At 42.2% G+C, this 25,440-nt stretch overlaps 1 protein-coding gene across 4 annotated transcripts in view; it reads left to right on the top strand.

The window, feature by feature from the left end:
• The window catches only part of myo1b (myosin IB), a 64,974-nt gene that overhangs the window by 2,401 nt on the left and 37,133 nt on the right, over window positions 1-25,440 (top strand). For all 4 annotated transcript variants that reach the window (XM_086219765.1, XM_086219766.1, XM_086219768.1 and 1 more), the window contains exons 2-4: window positions 7,307-7,453; window positions 10,515-10,630; window positions 24,320-24,414. In XM_086219765.1, coding sequence (XP_086075891.1) covers window positions 7,328-7,453; window positions 10,515-10,630; window positions 24,320-24,414 — 337 coding nt within the window. In that variant the 5' untranslated portion in view covers window positions 7,307-7,327. The remainder of the gene's footprint in view (window positions 1-7,306; window positions 7,454-10,514; window positions 10,631-24,319; window positions 24,415-25,440) is intronic.

The following is a 25,440-nucleotide window of genomic DNA, read 5'->3' as shown; positions in this document are numbered from 1 at the left end:
TGTAAAAAGACTCCTGGAAAAAGAGTCAGGCGTTACGCTCCTGCTTGGAAAAGGGGAACTGGCTTTTCTAGTCGCGCTCCCCTTTGTAAACTTGTTGGCAGGCTTGCTTTTTAAATGCAACTAAATGTGCCAAAAGCCTCTTGGTGAACACTGTCGGGTGAACCACCGTGGTCCAAGGTGGTGTGTTTAAAGGACCAAAGTCCCTTAGCCGGGGCTGTGGTGACGAATACTGTTTGCACTTGTCTGCCTGTGCAGCTTAGTGTAGCGAGGCGTGTGTCTTGTGTTAGCCCTGCATCAACAAAGATAAACAGGGGCTCATGTGCTGCTCCGCAGACTGGCCAATGAAAAGCCCTCAGCCGCCTCGCTTAAAATAGGATTATCTGAACCTTGGCGGTATCAAAACTTCTGAATTGCAGTTTCAGCTACACCTCATCAGCATCACAGTGAAACAGGACTCGTTTCTTACTTTACTTTGAGAGAAAGCTATGGTCTTCAACTTGGATTTACTTAGAAACTCTTTTTTATTTTTCCCCCCCTGAGGCTGTTTGAACATATTTGCTTAAACTCCACTTGCTTTGTCTCCGTACAGCTGGAGTAATAGCGCTGTACGCTTTGATTCGGCTCATTGTTGCTTTGTTAAATCCAGGACAGCTGCAGCCTCCGATCGCGCGTGTGAAGCCAAACCAGACCAAGTGTTGCACTACCTGTTGCACAGACGATACTGATGCAGCTCATACAGAGGTGTCGGAAGAACCATTTGAGTGTTTTCATGTGAGAGCTGGGGCTGTAAGACTGGGGTCTATTTTTAGTTGCACTTCTGGATAAAATTTGAATCATGAATATTATTCTCTTCTTTTGAATAGACACAGACAAAACAAAATGATGGTGTCGGATAGGGAACCGGGAGCCTGGACTAAGTGACAGGATGAGAGGGTTTGCAAGGTAACATAAGGGTTGACTCAGGGTTTCTGGTGCGAAGGTGGCATTTATCACCACGGTAACTTACACTGTCGACCTAGCCTTCTTTGGAGCAGGCTAACAGATAAGAGAAGAGGTCAAAACAAGTGCCAGAACCACTTACGGAAATTTCAGAATATGAGCTGGGTGGGTGGGTCGGTCTATCAGTTAGGTATTTTTATGGATTTTTTAAAAAAAGATTTCACTTTTATTTGCTGCACCTCCACCCATCATTCGCCAGGCTCTCTCTCACTCACGTCGGGTTTGTTTCCCTGCATTACTTGGTATAATGTCGCATCGTCACTTGTTGAGGGAGGAAGTAGAGGGACTCTTCTTTTGAAACAGCCGATGCCTAACAGCAGAAATAAAGCGGTAGAGGTGAGAAGGTGCTTGGTACCAAGTCCACCGACACTCGTTTGGCGATGAAAGTTGAAATCCGTGATAAAGGCTCACAGCTGTCTCCCTGTCCGTTTAGTTTGTGTACTTCAGATCACTCTTGCCCTGTTTATATCGCTGCACTGCATCACTGCCTTTTAAAGAGAGGGTAATAGGGCAAATGTTCATCAGTTACTTTCTCAGTAGATAAGTTTTTCTCAACATGAGCATCCTGAAGGGCAAATGTAAAAGTTTTGGTTATATATATTAAAAGATTTAAAAAATGTTTTTTACAAGTACAAGGGTTTAGCTGATCTGCTTTCAGGCTTGTGTTGTCTGTGTTTGTGGTTTTTGTCTTGACATAAGGGCTGGGCATGTACACAAAAGAGTCCACAATAAGCCTCATTTCCATCACAAAAGGAAAGAGACAGGTGTAAATGGTGACAGTATTGATGGTTGAGCTGTCCCTCGGTCCTGGTATTGTGCGTGCTAACACATGAGATAATTGTTCCCATCAGTCATCACCTGGTCCCTGTTCAGTCAAGGTTGTATCTGTCAGGTAAATCCATTACGGCGTGGTTGTTTGATCCTTTTGTCATCTTGGCCGTGGGCCTCAGGCTCACATTTAGCAAATCCACTAATCTTGACGTTTCCCTGCAGTCACAGCTGAACTGTAAAGAAAGACTAGTTTATATTTAAACAGGCTGCTTGTTTGTGAGCCACTCAAACTCCGACCTAGTTGCACACCACTTCATCATATAGGATAAATAGTTAAACAGAAACATGCAAAGTGTTCTAACATTTATAACCTGCACCAAGGAGGTCATGCGATATTTGTTAGGCTGCCATTCTGCAGGATTATGCAGAAAACTGTCAGGCTGATTTTCACTGAACATATTGGAGGGGTGTAGTTTGGGCAAGAGAGAACCCATTAAATTTGGGGGCTGATAAGTCATACCGCCACCTTGTGGCAACAGGAAATGTCTATTTTTTTTCACGGCAGTGTACTCCCGAGGCCGACCAGATTCATGCATGTTTGGCCAGAAACACCTGAAGAGCACGGTGATGGATTACTGTAGAGACTGAGTTTTTGTTGAGAGGTGTTACCATGGTGAGGCAGTCAATTTTGATATTTCACCAGTCTACTCAAAATTGTAGTAACTGGCCTACACATGGTCAGATCTTTTCAAACTTCACACGACTGATGAGTCCTGTGGGTGGGGCTGGTCATCACTGCTTGTTTTACATGGAGCTTGGCTCGCCTTGGCGGAGGCATACATTCTCTGAGTGCCCTCTAGTTTTGCTGTAAGTGCCTACAAGTGGACTGTGTGCCAGCTTGTTTGTTTGTCAATCGGTCCTCTTCTCAGACACACAATCAGATCTGCACCTGGATTCTAGGTCACCTCTTCTGGCAGCACCTCTGCTAGTCTAAACTTCTGTCCTGGCCTGCTCTTTGGCACAGACCCATGTCCTACTGCTGCTCCATTAAGGAGCATTTTAATCTCTATCAATGCCACTGGGCTGGGATATTGTGACTTCTCTGCCATGACAAGGCCAGCTTGATCTGCAGGGAATTTACAGTCTATTACTCTGCGTAATCGACTTTATTATCATCCGCCTGTGCATAGATGCCACTGTGTTCTCAAAACAAACACTCCCAAGGTAGACTGATGCCCATCTCTCAGCACAGCTCACACAACTCCTCTTTACTCCCTCATGAACACATGTCATTTTAGAATCGGCGCTTGTATTGGTTGTGATATTGACCAATAAAACTTGATGGCTGCTCTGAACTGCCCGTTTTTTAATCGCATACACACTCCCTTATATAAACAGCCGGTTTGTTGTCTCACCTCCTTGTATGCCTGCACGGCATTTGACCTTTTGGCTCAATGATTTTTCTCCTTGCTTGATGACTGAGAGGAACACGTGGTCATAGTCTAGTGCCTGTAAATAATACATGTACTTTTAATGGTGTTTTTCTATATTTCCCCTGCAGCTTTGATCTGGCTGGGTTATCTGGGTCATCATGGGAGTTAGTAAGCAAAGCGTGGATGTGCCCACCCATCACTATCAGACTTTCACTGATTAAATCTAAAAATTTTAATTCATGCAATTGGATATTTTTCTCAGTGTGCTTCATTTGATCTTGCCAGGGTGCCAGTTGCGTGATGAGTGTCGGGTCATGCATGTCCCATGTTGCCTATTATTATTGTTGTTGTAACTTGTTAAAATGGCTGGTAGGTTTATGATGTGAATAATTATCAGTTAAAGACTTCGTCTTTTCTTCAAAATTTTTTCAAAGTGTTGTAAACATGGTACATTAAAGTTTCCAAGTAGATACTGCAACTACTTTAAACGTTTTGAAAGTCACACTCACCTGCTCCACGTTGGAAGCATAAGGTTTTGGTGAGCACGCCGAGTTAAAGGTATTGTACTTCCCAGTTGCGGGTATTTGAGCATACGTTATACTACATCACTGATTCATGAGATTTAGATTTGAGATTAGTTGCCACTAAACCATGTGTGTGCTTACCTCCTAAACATGCATCAGAGAGATTTCATCAATCTCTGTGATGCAAAACACATCAGAGAGATTGACAAAGTGGGGCACTTTTAATCCGGTGTCGAAGAGTAATTTGCTCAAGGTTCACTTGATTTAAACTGATAAAATTGACCTGTTCTGTGAAAAGGTTTATCTGGTGTATTTTTATTCTTGAAAGACAAACACAAGCTCATCTTAGCCCCTCATGTCTACTTTGTGGCTTTCTTTTTTTTTTTCTAATTTAACGTTGCCGACTGGTTATATTCCTCATCTCTCTAACACTCGGCAGTGAGGATAATCCCTAAGTTTAATCAAGGCTGTCAGGTTTTCTCCCATTCTCCCTCTTTGGACCCAATCCAGCAGTTAGCAGCAGGCAGCAACTCTTATAAATGGGATGGTGTCAGCGGCTGCCTGGAAGCCACTTCCAGATCTGGGGTAGTGGGTTATCTGCAGAGGAGCTGAGGGCATCAGGCATGGGGCTGCAGACAGATGCAATATGTTGTTGGTCAGAATGGCCGAGGCACACAGGCTACATGGACACATGCTATTCTCTCCCGGGTCGGTGGGAGGCTCCAGCATCTGTTTTTACTGAGGAAGAGGAGGCTGTGTCCTCAACACTCTTGTTTGTTTGTGCCAGGGACTAGACTCAGCACTTTCCATGTTGCATGTGCACACACTCCCAGTTGAAGAGTTAACAGAGGCTGTGGAGCGAACACACTTGTAGTCATTGTTTTGTTTTTTGAACAGAAAGTGAACATGTGGTGTGAGGATGCACAGACCATGATTGGTGTGTCATCTCTCCAGAGAGCCAAGGAGACTGCTAAAGGAGATGACTTGATGTAAAACTGAATCGCCGACAACCTCAGCAGCGGGTAGACATGAGCCATCACTAGGAATGCTGTGGCACGTTGCCCAGCATTCACACAGCGCTCTTGTCTGTAGGTACAGCGCAGGCAAATATTTCTCACCCCAGTTTTTCTGAGTCAAGATCAAGCTATTGTTGGGCTTTTCCACAGGCACTTTTGGCAGCATCAAGTCCAAGCATTCTGCACTGTTTACAGTTTATTTGTGCTAAGTTGCACTGAGATGAACCAGAGTCTGGCCAAAGCAGGCCTGAAACAGTTCAAAGTGACTGACTTTGGCCAACTTATGACAGGCCTTCTTCTCCCCCCCCTCAAACAAGCGTGTGTGTAGCAAGACTCAACTTAAATTCCAAATTAATTTGTGCACTGAATGGTTTATAGATTGTGCTCTCTCGGTGGTTGTGACTGAAGGAGTGCATGTCTAAGAAGCTGCCCAGTGATTCTCTTGGCCATCAGGCTCTGAGGACAACAGAGATGGTGGAATCCTCTTTGCTGCCAAATGAATTAGCAGTTAATTTTTAATTTGACAGTACGGAACCATGCACACAGATTTCTAAACTTCATGTTCAGATATACACTCGGGCTGTTTTTTCATCTCTCTGCAATTATATATTCATTATGAGTGTGTCAAACATAGTTCATTCAGTTTGCCTGAAAACACTTTACCGTCTGTGTTTTCTAAAATTTAAACCTCATGACATATGATGCAGTCAAACAGCATCGCTGCTACCCGCCAGTTTGAAACAACGGAATTTAATTGTCGCAAAATGAAACATATATTTTCATTTCCATATTGAATGGGAAAGTGATATCCCATCACAAGTTTTAATTGAATTTCTCCCGATTTAACCTCAGTTTTTATACTCGTATATCTGTATATATCTGTTTTATATTTTTACACTCTCACTCTCTCACTCACACTCTCTCTCTCACACACACACACACACACACACACACACACATACACACATATATATAATATATTGCTGATTAAAAGTTTTAAAATAACTAAACAAAAGGAGGGACTTCATTTGTATCCAAAGGAAATGAAACCTTTCACTGCTGACCTTTTGACCATTTGTCACAGCCTTCTGTTTTAAAGCGTCGACTTAAAAGCAGCACATTATCAGCTCAAGATCTTCAAGCAGGTAGTCTTGCTGCGCTGACGTTCCATGCTGAGCCAAGCCAAAGCGGCACACAATGATAAATGCATACCAGTATCCTCTGTAGTATCATAGCTTCTTAAAATCCCTTAATTGCAAAATGTCATCAATCACTTTCACAACATTCTTCCTCACTCGTCCTGGCCCAACTTAAAAGGTTTTTGATGCTGTGCAGGAGAGTTGGCGGGTTCAGAACTTGAGTCTCACCCCCTGCTAATAGCCGAGCAGCTTCTTTATGGACCAATAACATTGTGCCCTGCAGGGGAAGAGAAGCCAGGGAAAAAGTGAGGAGGAAGACTACACAGGGAATCATTTTTCTCTAGGAGCTCATGCTGTTACTAAGTTACTGCTGAAAGTAGGTCTGACAGCAGAAAGAGCCTCGGGAACTAGGGAGGCTTTTTTTTTTTTTTTTTTTTTTTTTTTTGAGGGAGCCTCATGTCCTGTTCTGGTTGTCCAGCAGTTGTTTTTAAATCACAAATTACCTGCATCTCCCCCCTTCAGACTGTTCATCAGTTAGACCAATCTTTTCAAAATGTGGCTTTAATCTCCGCTCTACTCACTAAAGGCTGAAACACATGGGTACGTCATATGTTGCTTTGCCATATTTTCATCCAGTGCCAGCCAGTTCCCATTTCTGTTCATACAAAAAGACATTTGTACTACAAGAGTGGAGAACAATAGATGACTACATGGCCTCATCTGTTGGCCTGGTGTGGATAGTCTGTCACAACAGCAGACATTGGGTTTTTGGGACAGCAAAGCCCTGTATCAAGGCCATGAATGTACGTCGGGCCCCTCTTTTATCTTCAGTGCTATAGCATCGGGATTACTGTTCCAAAGGCAACGGGGGGCAACACTGGACTGAAAACTGCCACCCCTAGCAGTGTCTTTGTCCAGGTGCTCTCCAGCCCAGATCCTTTACTGGCTCCAAATGTTACACTGCTGTTACCAGTAAGAAGAGTGAAAACACTCCAGAGCTGGGGCTATTTCTTTGATTTATAAGACACCCACAAATGGGAGCTGATTCCTGCTGAGCGGATACCCAGAGGTCAGGCCCAAAATTCTCACGTTATGTAATTATCTAGGGGACATGCTCACATGCCAGAGGAGTACAAGGCTGAATAGCCAATCAAAAGGCTCCACTCCTCCCCTGGAGTCAAAGCACTGCTGTACAAACATGTCCACTCCACAGTTTATTTTCATCGGCTACGTTTAGGACTGTTTATTTACTGCTCAGAGAACGCCCCTCAAAACTTTGCATGAGAGCTCACAATCACGATCAGTGGCAGACGATAGGTGTAATAAAGTGGTGCATTTCTAACATGACAAAACCCATATCTGGTGAATGCACAGCATGCTTAATGTAACTCTCTCTTTCTCTGTATTATCATTTTTCTGTGCAGGGGGGGACACCGGCAGCCAAAATGGAGGTGAAGACGTCACTTCTAGACAACATGATTGGGGTCGGCGACATGGTCCTCCTAGAACCCCTGTCTGAGGACTCGTTCCTTGAGAACCTGAGGAACCGCTTTGATCACAGTGAGATTTACGTAAGTCAACACCAATATTATCCTGAAGAACTCTCTCGTAACTGTGTTGTGTTTTTTTTTTTTTTTTTTTTTTTTTTTTTTTTTTTTACCCGTCCTAAGGAAACATGCTTTTCTGTTATTCCTCCATTCACTCACTCATTTTTTTTGGTCCTGGCAACACAAGTGGCACATACATAGGCCACAGGAACCAGACAATCAATAAATCACATTGCCAAGGAATGTAGATGATCTCTTTTAAATGAGGCATGAAATGCAGAGCTCGGGGGTAAGGAGAGAGACTGGCTGTGTAGCTGGCAGTTTATTTCTGGAAGAAGGGGGTTGTTGAACTATCATCCCTGCATCTGATAATTGGTTATGGTCTTTATGCACTGGCACTGCTCTGTAGGTTGGCTGCTCTAGACGTCAGCCACAATGATTACAGCTCTGCTCTGGTTGCTGCTGGCTCACAGGGCTTTGGGCCCAGGAATGATGTCACCTCATATAGCGATGATCGCTATAGCAGTGCACTAGATATTTTCTTGAGATGCAGCTCATATCCAGCTGAGGGATGAGACTGGTGTTTTCTATCTCTGATGCCCCCCAGTGCTCTGTCCTAAACTATAAGCTCAGAGATTTTTATTTCCTGCAGCGCTGACCTAAATGTTGTGGAAACCTGAGCCATCTTTACATGTTTTCAGTGCAATCTTTGCTTTTACTTTTCTGGTGTAACATTTTAGTTTAAAAAATGAACTGTAAGTAAAAAGAAAAAAAAAAACATGGAAACATTTTGGTGGCATACACTCAACAGTGAAAAGCACAAAGCCCATACTTATCTAATAAATCCGAGGTGCCCATTTCGTGCATGTGAATGTACTTTCCCTCATGTGGCCTCATTCTTTACAAATGGCCCCAACCCCCACCCCAAACTATCATATGACAGCTTATAGCAGAGCCATAGACAGTGCATCATCTATCCAATTACTCTGTAATCAAATCACCCTGTTAATTGTTGCTCTTTTTCTTAAATCCGAGACTTTGGTCTCGCTAAGCAAATAGAATCAATGCAAATTGCAGTTTCTCACAATCCTGAAAACCTCGTTCTTTCACGTGACAACTGTGGCAGGATGAGCAGTCTCATTCTAAAAATTGAGTGTCAGTCCAAATTTATCGCAGATTGTAACAAAATTTTCCAAATATCAGCTTTTTCAAGAAACAGTTATTAACATTCCTATCCTGCAGGCTACTGTTAGTTTAAGATATGAATTTTCTTCTCAAGTTCCACCGAAAAAACTGGACAAGCTGATGAATTTCCTAGTTCATCAGGGTCTATATTGAATCATATTAGTTAATTAGCAGAGGTTTACTGGCAAAATCCTGATTGAATATTAGTTTTGGTGGAGGACTAAAAGGACTTTATATCCTAAAGATTAGTTTTTAAAGTGTTCTGCAAAAACACTTAACTGACCTATATTCAACCTCATAACTCAGGAAATGAAGAGGTAACAGCTTTTTATTGAATTCTGCCAAACTCTTCACTACACGGACTCTCTGGACGGACATGGTTGTAAATTACAGCTCCACTGTTTGGAAACCATGAGATGGTGACTATTTTAAAATTAACTGTCATGTCTATGCTGTCTTGCACACAGACTTTTAAAATTATATCCTGAAGTGTGGACTTAATTTTCAACATTACTGTTCAAAAGTTGAGTACAGATGACAAAGCAAGAAATATGATTAATTTAGGTGGCTGCCGGGGATGAGCTGAATCGTCCAGGCAGCTGTAATTTTCGTGTCTGCACAGATGGGGTTGTATAACAAGCGGGACAGCAGATGTAGAAACACTGAAGACAGAAAACCTTGAACAGAAAATGACCAAGAACCTGGTGGCTCTGCTAAAAATGTACCATTCTTTTGAACTCCAGCCTAAAACCTTTTTGCAGCGGAAGAGGTCAAAAGATTGGTGGGTAAAAAAAATCCTGACTAAAAGGAGGCTACATGACACAAAGGGTGCGTAAGCGGTGGAGCTGCAGAGGAAGGTGAATGCTGTGGTTCTTTGGGTCCGTGTGGAACACAAGAGGAGTTGTGTCTTGAAGCTTTATTTGCTTTCAGTCCGTGCAAAAGGGGAGAGAGTGGTGGTGAAAGTCGTGTACAGTAGTAGTCTGATAAAGGGCAAAACCTTTTTTAATGGTCCTTTCTGTTTGTTTTTGAAACCAAAAGCATTATCTGGTCAAAAACCTTAATTTGTTGTTTTCAAATTGTAATTTTCCTAATCTGCTGAGACTTGAAAAATTGCTTTCTGCTGCTGACGTAAGAAATCCTCATGAACACTTGCCATTGTTTAGATCGCACAGCCTCTCTCCCTTTGCAACAGTGCTCTGCACTCCAGAAAACCTAAATCTGCCTTCTGTGTGCTATTGAACTAGAGGCCGTGGGAGGTTGTGGTGTTGCCACGGGCAAGGCCGTGCTCCACTCACATACGAGTGGGTTATGCAACAACCATCACCACAGACAACAAAGAGAATGTTTCAGGTTGATGTGTGAAAGTGCTATCTAGGCTCTATTTTGAGTGTAGGAGGATGTTGATGATGGCTGGTTATTTTCCTTTCAGCATTAACTGAAGTGTTATCTTTTGTGCCGGTGTGAATGTTATGTAAAGAGGTTTTTCAGAGTGTGTCAAACACAGAAATCAGAGCTTTTCAAATTCTCATTTTTTTGAGAAAATACTGTGCAAATTGTTTTTGATGATGTGTCTGTCAGGCATTAGTAGCTGCAGACTTAATTGCGTATGTACACTTATACTGAAACCCTCCTGCAGCAGTCTGTGCTTAGTGCCCAGCCCACAGATTCCATAAACTTGTCTTTGATTTTTTTTTTTTTTTCTTAAACATGTCTTCAGTTTCACTTGAGGCGTTGCAAGCCTCAACAATGCATTAGGAATACCCAGCTGGGAAAAACTGACAGAAGCAGAATTCCTCTCATTGCTACTCAACAATTAGGACCCAAATGATGAGGAGGAGAAGTTGTTGAAGGTACAACAGAGGAACACCGTGTTGATTCATACTTCTCTTTCTCCCTCCAGACATACATTGGCAGTGTGGTGATCTCCATGAACCCCTACAGGTCACTGCCCATCTTCACACCAGACAAAGTGGAGGAGTATCGCAACAGGAACTTCTATGAACTTAGTCCACACATGTGAGTCCACCTCCCCAGTTCTGTGTTTATGTGGTGTTAAGGCACAAGCACAACCAGAGAAAATTTTGAAGTTGGTCTCCAGATAACACAGGTTTGATTGTGATGAGCCGAAGCGGTCATCTATCAGGAAAAGATTCTGAAAAGGAAATCTCTGAGGAGAGTCATTGACCTGGGGATTATTAAGGAGGCATGGAGCAACCAAGCTTAGAAATACAGTTTCTTGTATGGAGAGTCAGACTGGTACTTGTGCGGGCCATTCAGTAATGCGGTTGGCCATCTGTGCTTTGGCAACGCCAAGAGAGCATTGGTGTAATGCTGCCAAGATAAAACAAAGCACAACACTCTTCAATTAGCCCGCTGTGTCTCTAGGCTGTAGTGAAGAACCTCAGAGAGACCAACTCAAAGAGTGAGAATGCCCTCGTCCCAGCTTTGACATGCTCCCTGCAGGCAAACACGACCCTCTTGGCTTTAATTTACAGCAAGCAATACAGACGTTGTTTCAAGCCACTTCTGCTCGAATTTTCTCCTTCTTTTTCCAGTGCAGTCTTTTTTTTTTGCCTCAGGGATTAGCTTTGGTTGGAGGCATTATTGTCTTGGATTGACCATCCAACCCATTCTCTCATCCTTTTTAACATTGTGAGGAAAACCATCTTCTGGCAACATACTTTTCAGATGCTTGTTTCATGGAGTTGAGTAACGATACAAATGTCCTGGCACAAACAGCAAGGGCTGTTTTACTGCTTGCATTGCAGAAGAGTCTTTCCGAAATGGTGCTTACTCAGGTTACCACAGGACATTTTAGTTACTCCAGGCAAGGTCAAGTGGGTGACCGTTAGTCCAAGTCTTTGCGAAATCATTCCATTCCACACTGACACGAGCAGAAATTCAGGGTCTCTGCAGTCATGGAAAACTTTCATGGAGTTCAAGAATAGAAACGTACAGGCTTGGAATCATTTGGCATTTGTGAATGTCCATGACTTTTCCAAAATGTTTTGTCTTTCACCATTTTCCCCAATTTGCCAGCTGTAACAGAATTCCTGAAAGCTTTAAATCAGAAGAGCCTTTAGAATGTAGGCTGAAGGATTCCCCCCATGTGCTGTGAAACTCATATCCATCTCAGCTCCTGTCTCTGTTGAGGGATGACATACTTGTACTGGCAAAAGACAGTTTTTATTGACTGAGATGGTGATCCTCTAAACATGTCAAACGTCACCTTGTGATGAGTCTCAGAGTAAAGAAGATTAAGCACTGTTTAATAAGACAGGCTCTTGTAGAAGGCCAGTCAAAAGAAGATTGTTTCAACATGCTACATAACTTGATCTAAATCCTCCAGTCAGGCCATCTGGACCAAGCTTTGTGACTTTGCATTGATCCAGTCAAAGTAACGTTAAACCCTCAGTCCAGTCAGCCTGAATCCACTCAGTGATTTTCATTTTCATCTCATATCATTGCAACACAAATGAGATCAGTTTTTTTGTTTTGTTTTGTTTTTGATTACAATACACTGTAGCACCACAGTTAAAACACTAGCTTTTGAATTCTAAAAGCAAGATGGAAGAAATGGCTAGTATACAGTGAGTTACGGAAATGCTGCTTGACAGGACAGATTCTTATCCAGCAAAATATTGTGAGTAGTTTTAGTAATAAATTAGTTCTCAGCTCAGTATTACATTTGAGACATCCTGCGTATCTTATCAACAAACTTTAATTTTGAAATGAAACCAAATCAAAATCCCAATTCGCAGTCGTGTCTCTGAAACCAGAAGTGGATACTTTTTTGGGGGGGGTGGGGGCGTGTGCGTGACTGAGGCACAGCTGACTGACAGGCGCTACTGCCGTGACTGGACTGTGTTGTGCTTTAATTAAGGTAACAACAGGGGGTCCTATGAACCCGCCTCTTCCTGTGGTTGATCCTCATTAGCAGTATGAAGCCAGCAGCTCAGAACATGTTGACGAATGATAAAGTGTGTGTTTCTGTAGTCCCCCAAGGTGCTGGGACAATCACATAAACCCACCTGACGAGCTCTTTGGAAATCTGTAAACCCTCTGTTATGATCCTGAGTAATTAAACTAAACTTAAACTATTTACTGCGTTATCAAGTTACATGCGGAAAATTGACAACTTGGACTCGGACAAAATTTGTATTTTTTACTTTTTAAAGAAATGATATGAATTGAAGACTGCAGCTGATGGTGATATTTTAATGACAGTCAATTATTTTGACAAAAAAAAATGCTCATTTCAATCACTCAGAATCCAGAGTGACAAGTCCAAATTGCTTCCTTTGTTGATCCAACAGTCCAAAATCGAAAGACTCCTTGTTTTGTCAGAAATGACGACACAGCTTCAAACACTGGTATTTAAAAGTCTGGAGCAATCAAATGTTTGACTTTTTGGGGGGGGGGGGGGGGGGAGACCTAAATTGATAAATCGGAGTTGTCATCTCAAAATATTTGGTTATTAATTGTCTTTCACTGACTCATCGCCTCCTTGTTGCAGATCTGCATGAATTGAAATCCTCTCCATCCTCAAATCTTTCATTGTGATGCGTAAAACAAGTCTTGAATTCTCTAACGTGGATTGGTAACTGCCACTGGAGAGATTCTTTGAAGAACAAATAACAATCAACAGATAACTCTTAAACCGTTAAAGCACCCTCCCCTCAAAAAAAAAAGAAAAAAGAAAAAGTGAATGACACTCCTGTGTCAATCAACAACAATATTCGGATGGCACAGTTTTGGACAGTCTACTTCCTGAAATTCTTACAGAATAGAATTTATGAAAACAAAAGAAAAAAAAAGGTCTCTTTATAATCCAAATGACCTGGACGGCCATCTCCACTCATTAGACTCCTCAGCCATCCATCCATCATTTCCTTTGCTGGCCAAATGAGCAGACTAGTGCCCAGATGAGGTGCTCATAAATTAGCTGGCACTCCCTAGCGGCACAAACTTGCCTCCCTTGCACACAAAGGCAAAACATTTGGAATAAACTAATTAGTGGCCTTTCTTCATGCACAGCAGCAGTACAGATGGCCTGGAGTCCATTGCTGGCCATGCCAGACACAGATTGAAGGAAGTGTGTCTGTTTGGGGGGGGGCGGCGCCTCCAGGGTGGGATCATATTTCCCCAATGTGTAATGAGGTATTGAGACCCTCAATGCTCTTGGCACTCAGTCACATCAGGACTGGCTAATGGAGCAAAGAGGCCCCGTGCATGGCATATGTCAGGGCTCTCAGCTGTCGTGCACACAGTTATGACAGCTTGACTGTGAAAATTGCTGTCTCTCCAAATTTGACATCGAAGTATCTTTTCTTCCCATTTCCACTCTGCATAAACTCGCCGGTGAAGACACTGAAGAGGAGGAAGGCCAGAGCTCATGTGGCAGTAAACATGTACCTACCTGCTTCCCCTCAACTCAACCTCTGCCTGCATAATGTGCATGAAGACCATTATTCATTTTATTATACTTCTAAGATGCAAAGGTTTAAGAGGAGTTCTGTATTTAGCTTTAGTTCCCACTGCAATTACACCTTTGTACGAATAAGCAATTGTGTCACTTACGATTTGACATGTTATTTGAAGTATCACACCAGGAAAAGTTGATGGAAACTACAGAATTACAGGTACACTTGTGTTGAGATTGATTTTTGAACTTCATCATTATCCAAGATCGCGGATGCTGTCCTACCTGCAGGATACTGGAGACATATGAGAACCATGGTAAACTACTGCTTTATTTGTAGATAGGATGGACTTTGGAGTCATTTATTGATGATGGCACCAGATCTTTGTTTACCTTTCCAGTAATTTTATATGTAAGTTTAGGATTCCTGACAAGGAGCTTTCAGTTGGGCAGCACATTCATGTCCATTTGGACATGACTGTGTTTCCTGTCAGAATCCTGCATTGAACTGTGTTTAAAGGCCATCAGCTCTATTCACCAAGAGAGGATGTCTTCCCCATTTCAAACAAGCTGAGTGAATTCAGTGGTTACCGGGGTAATATCCTGTGTAATCTGGGATACGACGACAACTGATTTCACAATCTGCAAGTCATTGTCTGTTACTGTCAAGTTAGAGATAAGAGCAGGCACACGACAGTAAAATGGTAAAATTCTTCCCATTTTTTCCAGCCATCACAGCTGCAGTTATTTGGCAGCAAGCTTTATTCCATGTGTAAGCCTTGTTTTTGAACAAGCTTACATAAGCAGTAACACACAACCTGTCCGTAGGTAGATTTAAGTGGGCACTCATTGAAATGGCATTTTGACTCAGGTGGGTAGATGAGATCTCTCGAGCATGTGTTGGCGTAATGGTGAGCTCAGTAAACCTCGACAGGAATGATACTGTGCGTGCGTGCGTGTGTGTGTGTGTTTGTGTGTGTGTGTGTTTGTTCGTCCGTTTTTCCACCCACATCCACAACCCAAGAATAAAATGCAAATTAGTCAAATAGGGTAATGTAACACTCTATAATCGGTTGCTTCATGTGTGCATACACAGTCCTGGACTCCATCTTTTACAGCCTGGAGAGATGGTTGCAGCAGTAAGACGGATAGAAATATTTAGTCTGATAATAATGAATATGAACACATAGTTTTGTAGCGATAGATATGAAGCATAGTGGCCTTTATAAACAGAGATAATATTAATTACCTTACTAGAAGGTATTGACCTGCCAGTAGTTTAACACAGGGCTGATAAAACATTGCCTATCGTATCATTTATTGTATCCGTGAGTACAAGATTTCATTTTCATTGATTTAAAAAAAAAAAAAAATTTTTTGTCTGTGCCTGATCAAAACCATAGCAAAGTCTCTCTATTCTTAATCCAAACAATGACTATCGAGCGTTTCAGTTTGTACAGCTTGCATAACTCTGTGCAGGAAGCATAGTAAAATGCGGGAAAATTGATTGAACACTCTTATCAGTTTCACTGTGGAACTTTGTACCATTGACAGTAAAAAAAAAAAAAAAAAAGTGAATGTGTTGTATGTCTTTATTTGCATCAACAGGTTCACATTTGGGTTTCTGCCATTTTTTTTTTCTTTTTAAGTATCAGTGTGTACATTCCAAAGTATTCACATGGCACGATCAAGACCCTCCAAGTGCGCAGTGGTACTACAAGTGAACCTTGACGTTATCCTGCTGCTGCTGCAGTAGTGATAGTGTTGCTGTCAGTCTAGTGCTGCCATAGGTTCACGGTGGGGTGAGATTGGTCACATGAAATCAAACAAGCAGTTGAACAAATTTGGAGTTATTTGTGTGGACTGATGTTTCACTTGCTTGTCTCCAGTTGGCCACGGGTTCATCAAAAACATTTATCCAGTCCAGACCGCAAAAAATCTTTTGTTAGAAAAAGATTTGGGTAGAATTGTCACGATTTCAAATTCCTTCGATGGAAAATAGTGTATCTTTCTTTCATGCTGTGACATCATGCAGTTTGATGAGGTGCTACAGCAGCGCAAGGACCTGACCAAGTATAGATACAGCTGAGTCGAGGAGAGAGGGGAGAGTAGGCGTAAAAAACACAGAACTTCAGACAGTAGCAACTTGAAATAAAGCATATAGGTTTTGATATAACATTTACCTTCAAGGTGGCACGGTGGTGCAGTGGTCAGCACTGTCGCCTCGCAGCAAGAAGGTTCCGGGTTCGAGCCCCGGCTGGAGCATGGGTTCTTTCTGTGTGGAGTCTGCATGTTCTCCCCGTGTCTGCGTGGGTTCTCTCCGGTACTCCCACAGTCCAAAGATATCAAGAGGGGACGAGGTTAATCCAGACTCTAAATTGACCGTAGGTGTGACTGTGAGTGTGAGTGGTTGTTTGTCTATCTGTGTTGACCCTGCAATGGCCTGGCGACCTGTCCAGGGTGAACCCCGCCTCTTGCCTGAAAACTGCTGGGATAGGCTCCACCTCCCCACAACCCTTAACAGGATAAGCGGAAGAAAATGGATGGATGGATGGATCTAACTTCAAACTTGCAAAAATCCCCCTAATGCCCTTTGCCTCTGATGAATTTAATGTTTTTTTTTCCCCAAACATTGTAATTTGCTGTATTGAATGTAAGCAAAGAAAACAAAGACGAGTAGTGTAGGGGGATAATGGCTCAGCCGTCCCATGTAACTGTACTGCAGTTTTTGGGTCACCACTTTGGTTTGTTTGTCCACCGTAAATGCTGGCAGAACGTTCATGAATTAAATGAAAAGGTAAATAAATATATTACCACTGTGTTTTTCTGGTCATTTATGGTGACCACCACGACACCTAGTGCCTGTATTCTACACTTTCTTAGTGTGTGTGTGTGTGTGTGTGTGTGTGTGTGTGTGTGTGTGTGTGTGTGTGTGTGTGTTCATCCACACAACCTAATATAACCAGTGTTAACTTTTGGGAGTGAAAAACTACAGATCAAATGCGAAAATTGCACCTTGTTGATGCCTTATTGATTTTTTTGTTTTTAATAGTTTTTGTTTTTTATCCTTTGGCATGATAGAAACAAATCTATCACAATTACCAAATGCTTTTGTTCAGTATGTATCAGGATATCTGCATAGTTATGGGCAACACAAATGCTACATAATCCAATCAGTGTTCATCACAAAGGTCCTGCCTTTTTTATAAGTGTGATAACAACTAAATTAAGCACATTTTCACATCACAAAAAAGTTGAAAAACCAATATTTTGACCCCTGAAGTACACCATGTATGCATTTTGTGCTCCATGTACTATAGACCGCCAAAATAATTGCATTTCAAAAGTGGAAAGAAGTCTGACATGTTGCCAATGGTGCACAAGGGTTTACTGTGTCTTCTTGGTTTGGGGAAAAAAAAAATAGTAGCTTGACTACAATTTTCCCTGCCTCTAAACCTCTCAGTCTGTGGCCTCCTCGCTCCATGGTGTGAAGGTGTCACCCACTAATGTGGTGCTGATGTGGAACCAACATTACATTGTCGGTGAAACCCACAGTGACTATCTGTTGTCCAAACGGGCTCAGTGGGTCACATGCTAGCCCTGAGGTCGGTGCTTCTTTGAGGACATGCCAAGCGATCTTGTTTTAAATTAGGCGTAACAGTTTATGTCTGTGCAGCCTTTGTGTGCGGAAGTGTAAAGTGTGCAGAGAGGATGTTGTGATGCCTGTGTAGGGTTCAAGGATTACAAATGAAAAATATAAATCAAATGTAGTAGACAGGATGGATTTAAATGTGACATGAATTAGTATCTGATCTGTTAGTTGTTTGAGAAACAGCAAAGTTTAATGTCATTGCTTTACAATCTGTGGTTATTTTATTTATTCATTTTTTTACCAACGGATGTAAGACAAAGCATAAAAATGCAATAATCCAGTACAACTGGAATGTGGTTCACTACTGCATTCCGCATTGTGAAAGACATCAAAACATCTCCTTGTACTGCCAGCTACATGATGTCTGAGGACCAGAAGTGTCCAGAAATGATGCCGCAGTGGAAGGCTAAGACATTGAGAGCGTGATTAAGTGAGAGGGCTTCCAAATCTGACAGGGTTGGAGCTTTCTGGGCAATAAAAAGAAGTCTTGATGCTCTGTTTCCATCATCCTCCCTGTGGCTGAGCACATGTGGCTATGTATTTTTCCCTAAGTGTGTTTTTCTATAACGTGAAGCCAAAGGACATAAGGTTTCATCCTTGGCCTGCGACGTTTATCATTGTATGAAATCTCATGACTCAGACGATTGGTAATGTTGAGACTTTTGTATCCTGAGTGCTTTTTTTTTTTTTTTAAGCTGCATACAGATTCAGACAAGCCCGCTGAAAAAAAGACTTCAGAGTATTACTGCAAGGATGTTGAGCCCTCCTACACAGCATGATTATTTCCTGCTTTTGAAAGAATCAGACAGCAACTTAGACCTGTGTTTTTCCCTGCTGCAGAACACTAAATTGCTGTGTGGTACAGTAAATTAAAGTCCTGGACCCCCCCCCCCCCCCCCCAAGTTTGATGTATGGGTGGGGGAGTATCATTGAGTAATTTAGCAGAGGCTACCACAAGTGAGTATAGAATAAATTAGAGATTCCTGCAGTACTTCATTCAGCTTTTAATTTAGAAAGTAGGTATTCTTTATCATGTTTGTGTATGTTTTTTTTTTTTTTTTTGATAGATGTGTGCCATTTAAGCTGATGTTCTTCCCACCACCTGTTTTACAACAACACATACACAGATGGGCCACATCTGTCACAACCAACTTTGGTGTGTATCCGCTCCCTGGCCACCCAGACTGGTCGTGTGTGTGTGTGTGTGTGTGTGTTTCTTCCACCTGGCAGTCAGGAAGGAGGTGCTTCCTTGGCTGTTGCATCAGAGCCAGGCGGATTTCCTGAGGCCTCCTAGGGAGGCTAAATCACACTGAGATCACAGCTTACTGTAATGCACACAACTCTTAATAGAAACGGTTGATTGAAGCATCAAAGTCCTGAAAAGTGTTTATCATATTCGGGCTAGAAATGGAACAAAGCTGTATTTTTTTTTAAATATATTTTCAATAACAATGCAAATACATGTAAGTGGGAAGGCTTGGCTACAACCTCTCTGAGTGTTTGCCATGACCCTGTCATCTTCCAGTAGCTGGGTGGGCTCTGCTCCCGCCCATACATTACAGCTTCATTAGCATTTACAAATGACAACTTTATAGTGTGCAGATTCTGCCCTCAAAGTACTCCACCCTTTTAAGATTCAGGTCACACACTGGAGACCCATCACCACCTCCTGTGCCTCAGTTACCAGAGGCTGCTAGTAAAAAGAACTGACTGGACTATTTTCTATTGCTTACCTCATGCCATTGTGGCTTTGTGTTCACCGCTGCCACGTGTAAGCCCAAATTATAGCCTGGAGGCAGATGTGAAGGGGGGATGCCAAGCACCACTTATGGTCCAAGGCTTTATCCCGACCTAACCCCATACACCCAACTCAATACACTCATCAGGGAGCCCTTAGAGATTTGGGATCCCCATTTTCTGCTCCTGCTCTCCCTGATGGGGACTGAGGTGCTTCATCATTTTCACATGCACATTTGGGAAGCGTATCGTTGTCTTGTCTTTCATCATCTTGTTAGTTGCGACACTGATGTACAATATATCTAATTTTGCCTTGTTTTTGTTGCAACATAACAGATTAGTCTCTTGTGTGAAGGTGTGGTTCAGTTGTTTCCTTTTCATTTTTAAGATTTAAACACATGAAGACATGTTGGGTGTGGCCCCTTGCTAATTCTGACCTATATTATTATTGTAATTATGTGATGGCCATTCATATTCATATTACCAGCTCTGCTCCCTTGTATGTGTACCTCATTTGGAAAAGTCCCGGGCAGAGGAACTCCCACTCCTATTCTACACCCCTCCTCTTCTACTGGTGCACTGCCCCCCACCTACCCACAAGCCTCCTTTGGGGGCAAGATAATTGTGATGGTTTGCTCATTGTCAGGATCAAGTCAGGCAACAGAAGTGTTTTCACAAAGCAGACATCTGCTGTGGTGCGCTGCCCTTTTCAGCTGTGACGTAATGTCCTGTGGCGAGGCTTGTCCATACAAAAGTGCAAAGTGGGGAGCTGAGGGGGTGAGTTGGTGGCCAGGAGGAGGTAGGGGTTGGGCTGTGCTTCTAGATTGTATGAGTAGGGACTCGCATACAGGCCAGTACTGTAAAAGATAAACTGAAAAAGTAAAGGCACCATGTGGCAATTCTTTCCTATCCTATGACAATTAAGAGTTAAGTTATTCCCAACCAAAATTAATATTCATAAAGACAAAAGTGTATTAAAGTTAAAACTATTAATATATTAAAAATCTCACATTGGTTACATTAAGATCTCAATTAGTTGGTGGTTGATTGGCCTCAATATGTAACCAAGATGAAAATATGCGGCCAAATATTCTTTTATAATATGAATAGTTAGTTGCAGCCGAAGCCTGAATCATGCTTGTATTGGTCTGCAGTCTTCAATATTAAATTTTATTGACTCATTGTTACCAACAGCAACATGCAAATGTGCATATATCATTCACTAACAGTGGAGCAGACTCCCAAAATGTCCAAGTGATGGCGGAGTACCAGATATCTGCAATGAACTGTGAACCCACATACGTATCTTAACAGCATGCTGTCAGCGGTCAAAACCCAAACAAATAACCTGAGATAATTTCACCAAGTTTTTCAACTAAATACTCTGGTTTGGCATTCAGGCACTTTAAAGCCCCCAACACAGCCCCCAACACAGCAGGCTGACGGTCAATGTCAGGCCATCGGTGAGCATCTGTGGCCCTTGACGGGTGCTTTTCTGGCCGACTGAGCATGTTGAATTGGTGGTGGAGGCTGTCGGTGAGAAAACATTCTGGATTGTCAGCTGAACTGCAACTGTGCTTGATAAGAGGAATGGAACTGACCAAGGACGTAAACGAGTTTCATTAAAAGTGTGCAAAGAAAACGTTCCTTTGTCTCACCTGATTTCTGACACAGTGCCATTTGCAAATTTAGCATATTCAATCTCAAATATCCATCCATCCATCCATTTTCTATACCACTTATCCATCAAGGGTTGGGGTGGGGGGGGTCTGGACCCTGTTCCAGCTGACGTAGGGCGAGAGGCGGGGTTCACGCTGGACGGGTTGCCAGTCTGTGGCAGGGCCATCAGGCGCTGTGATAGGCTCAATATCTTGCTCATGGACACTTAGACATGGTCACCAGGGGAAGCGAGGATTGTACCAGCAACCCTTCGTTTGCTGGACGGCCACTCAACCTGCTTCCTCTTTGTCATTCTCAACTAGAAGTATCAGTTTTACAAACCAGCATTAGGGGATATGCAAATGTTCGGCAAGCACTCCTTTTATAGCTGCATTCCTCAGTCTTCCTATAATCCCTAATGCAAAAAGACTGCTGCCACCTGTTGGTATGGACTCACATACTCATGCAGGTCATGAATGAACATGCTAGTTGACCGATGCTTGTAGTCTTGCATTTTGTTCATTTGTAACTTTTTCACCCAGACGCAGGCGAAATGAGGCAACACAACAGTCTGCGCATTGGCATTAGTTCTTTTGTGTTGGTTTGGTGCGCCTTCACTCTTACTGTTAGGAATGCCGCATTAGTATACTCATTTTCCTGAGGGTTTTTTGGAGGAGGGCCCAGGCAGGGTGGAGAGTAGAGGAGGACTTGCTGCAGGCTGCACAGGCTCTGGTTCAAAATGATGTGTGATGGTGCAGAACCCTAAGCTCCATTATCCCAAGCTTTAACTTTGTACTGTGGTCCAGGAAGCATTCATCTGGCTGTCCAAATCCGGCCTCTACTCTGTCATGGCTTCTTACTAGCAATCAGCTGCTTTACAAATTGGAGGTCAATGTTAGTTCAGTTTATGATTATACGCTAAAGTTCTGCTCCTCGCTGTTACAGATCTACAAATGCAATTGTTGTTTTACTTCCAAGTTTTATACATTAGGTTTCTTTTTCCATGTCTTGTTACTGTTTGCGGGCATTCCAGTCCATACAAATTCCTGAACGATGCCATGCAGCACTCCAGCACACAAAGTCAAATGCAGTCTAAACATAGCCCACGGAAATCACTTCTAGTCTGTCTAATCAAATCAAGTTTGTGGCATACTTGTTGGTGCCCATGTCAGACCCACTTAGAGAGAGCATTGGTAGTGATTACATGAAAATCCCTGTCGGCATCATACTTCTATTGAAAGGAATTACATATTACCAAGAGACCTGGAGTACCTTCACCTTCCACGTAGGAAAAAGGAACAAAATTCGATACTTGAGAGAAACTATTTTGACGTATTCCTGCGTTGTTACCTTAAGCTATATTTACTTTGTACTCTATGAGAAGCATAAGACTTTTAAGTGAAATATTGGGTGATTGAGCCATTGATTTGGAAGTAATCAGCACTGACTTAAATAGCTACTTAACCCAACTTCAGAGCTGGTGAGGATTCATTGTCTTGCCCAAGGAAACTTGAGCAGGATAGATGTTTAAGCTCGAAACGGAATTTTCCAATTCGCTGCTTCCTCATTTGATGGTCTACCAGTATCAATTCTCCTTAAACATGATAAAAATTCCACACAAATGTTTTGCATGATATGCCATGTATAGCCACGCATGCAGTTTGTCATTTTCTTATAATATATGGAGTATGGCCCTACAAGGCAATGACAAAAATCTGCTGATTCACCCTGTGTTTAGGCTAGTTTTTTGTTTTTTTTTTCAACACCTACACGTGGCATATCCACATAGACGACTTCAGAGATGGCTGCACATGAATCAAAAGCCTGATTAAATTCTGTTGTAACATGTGAGCTTGGTTTTGCGTGCACATTGTCCACAGTCCTCGTGGAACTCTGTGGCACAAGTAGAATTTTTCCAGTATACTCGAGGCAAATACTGAACCAAATATAAACGGAGAGGAACTGCTTCACAAACACATGGACTTCAGTGTATTATACGGATTTACGGACTCCAGGCACGTATGTTGAAGGGAGGAGTAAATCTGTCTGAAACTATTTCTTGATAGCAACGACTGTTTGACTGTGTTATATAGCAAAATGGGGTTGCTACGTGCAGTATTTAACACCCTCAAGAATCAGTTATTACCAGATGTGGCTTTGGAAAAAAAAAAATCCTGAGCAGTGAATGCCAAATGAAGGGGAGCTAGGGAAGTAGCAAGCTCCTTTACAGTCTGGTGTCCTGCCTGCTGCAGGAGAAAGTTGGAACGCAGTTTCTGCAGCACTGTACATGATTGTTTGCTTGCCAAATGGAAGCAGTAAAAAGCTGCTGCTGCAGCCTCACCCTTTGGTGCTCTTCTTCATGGGCGTATCACATTGAAATTACAGACCACTGTGCTCTGTAAGATAAAAAGTTGTCATTGTGATGCGGCCCTTAGAATATACCCGTCCTGATCTTGAACCACAGAGGATTATGTCCATACAGAGAACAAATAATACATTGTTGGAGAATAATCAGTCCAATTTTCAATTGTGTCACTGTCCTGGAATGCATGACAATACGATTCATTTTATAATGGGCTAATTCACGAAACCACCACGGCTTATTTTACAGTCTCATTGTCTAATTGCTGTATTGAAACACCTGCCAAGGTAGATTAAATCTGATCTATGTCCACTAATGAGAACCTCACAACTCAACCAATGATCGCGACATATGACAGCCTAAAACAATTAGCATTTGTAAGAACATCTTCTTTAAATGTGTGTGAGACTGTTTTCTGCTATTGTTTGCAGTATTTCCAGCAATGTTGGCATAGCAGTTTTGTTTAGAAGAAATTACAGGAAATGGTCACTATTCCAAATATCGCAGCCCAATCCCAACTGGAAACTAGCCAATGTAGCTAAATAAAGCTGCAAGTCAGTGCTGAGGCTGTCCTACAGATGCGACCTAATTCTCCACAATAGCCACATGCTGCTGATTAGGTTAGACACCATGCTGCCGGGCTGCAACATTTCTCTGCACCTTTTTGACCCTGTTACCTTTCTGCCACCCCTAACATATTGACCTTCCTGAAAGGGGGAAAAACTATGTTCTCTTGCATATTAAAGAACACAATCACAGTGTGTATACATAAGTATAATTACCTATACTTGAACATAAGGGTAAAGGCTCAGGCTAAAATAATTTTTGAATTGTGGCGTTGAATCTTATGACTGTGTGCTTTTTGTGTTCCAGCTATGCTTTGGCAGATGAGGCCTACCGTTCACTGAGAGACCAGGATAAGGACCAATGCATCCTCATTACAGGGGAGAGTGGGGCTGGGAAAACCGGTAAGGAGCCAAATGCTTTTTCCTTTTTGTTTTAACAGTTATTCATTCCAGGCCACCCACACTTCTGGTCGGCATCACTCTGCTTTCTGCCTCACAGATACAGTCCCTCATATTCACGCAGTAGCTGAGATATGTTTTGGTAAAGCCACATGGAGTAAGGCTGCTAATATCAGAAGCATGAACATAATAGTTTCTTAATTTATTACAAGTCAAGCAAAAATGTTATTAACTCAAGAAGTGAGGTTTAGAAGTACACATGCTGGAGAGTGATCTGGCCAGTCAGCAGAGGGCCCATGCTGTGTCTCAGTTTATGTTCAATGAACTAAACCTGCAACTGATCATATAACTGTTGAATGTCACCAACCTGAAACTGTAACTTTGCAGCTCTTGCAGCTGATCAGTAACATACTTTTTCGCAGATTAAACAAAATGTAATCATTGAATTGCTGAGCGATTTTTATTAACCAATCAAGACTTGAATAGTTAGTAATATTTGACATGCCGCAGAGTGACTCTGTCATTAAACAGAGGGATAAAAGAGGGTTGTAATTCTGAATTGATAAAGATTATAATGAGTAGAGGGCACGATAAGAGACAAGGGCACATTGCAATGAAATTACAGCTACAACAGGCACTAACATATTGGTATATCTGCACCACTATCTCATGCCTGTCCAAAGTGTAGTCAAAACTTGCGTAACAGCAACTGTCTCATAAGAGTTGTTGTGTAGAAAACCACAATGCAGATATTGATAAGATCAGCCTGGTAAGACACCTTGATGCCATTTATATTTTGGGAATACCATGTTGGTACATGAAATAGAAAAGCACCCATGACTAGCTGTTTAGAAGGCATGTAAAACGATAGAGGCAGACAAATTCAGGTTGAGCAACTGCTTCATTTTGGTGTGAGTTGCCAAATTTGGACACAGTGTAAGGCTTAAATACAAGTGGAATTTGTAAGTTTTTGTCTTGTGGCGCAATAAAAGTGCATTTGAAAAACTCAACACCAACATCTTTTCCAAA

The sequence above is a fragment of the Aulostomus chinensis genome, chromosome 12 (assembly GCF_037954235.1).
Source record: "Aulostomus chinensis isolate RoL2024-O1b breed Wild chromosome 12, RoL_Achi_v1.0, whole genome shotgun sequence".
Lineage (NCBI taxonomy): Eukaryota > Metazoa > Chordata > Actinopteri > Syngnathiformes > Aulostomidae > Aulostomus > Aulostomus chinensis.
Note: the sequence above shows the minus strand (reverse complement) of the source record. Positions and strands in the feature narration are given on the sequence as shown.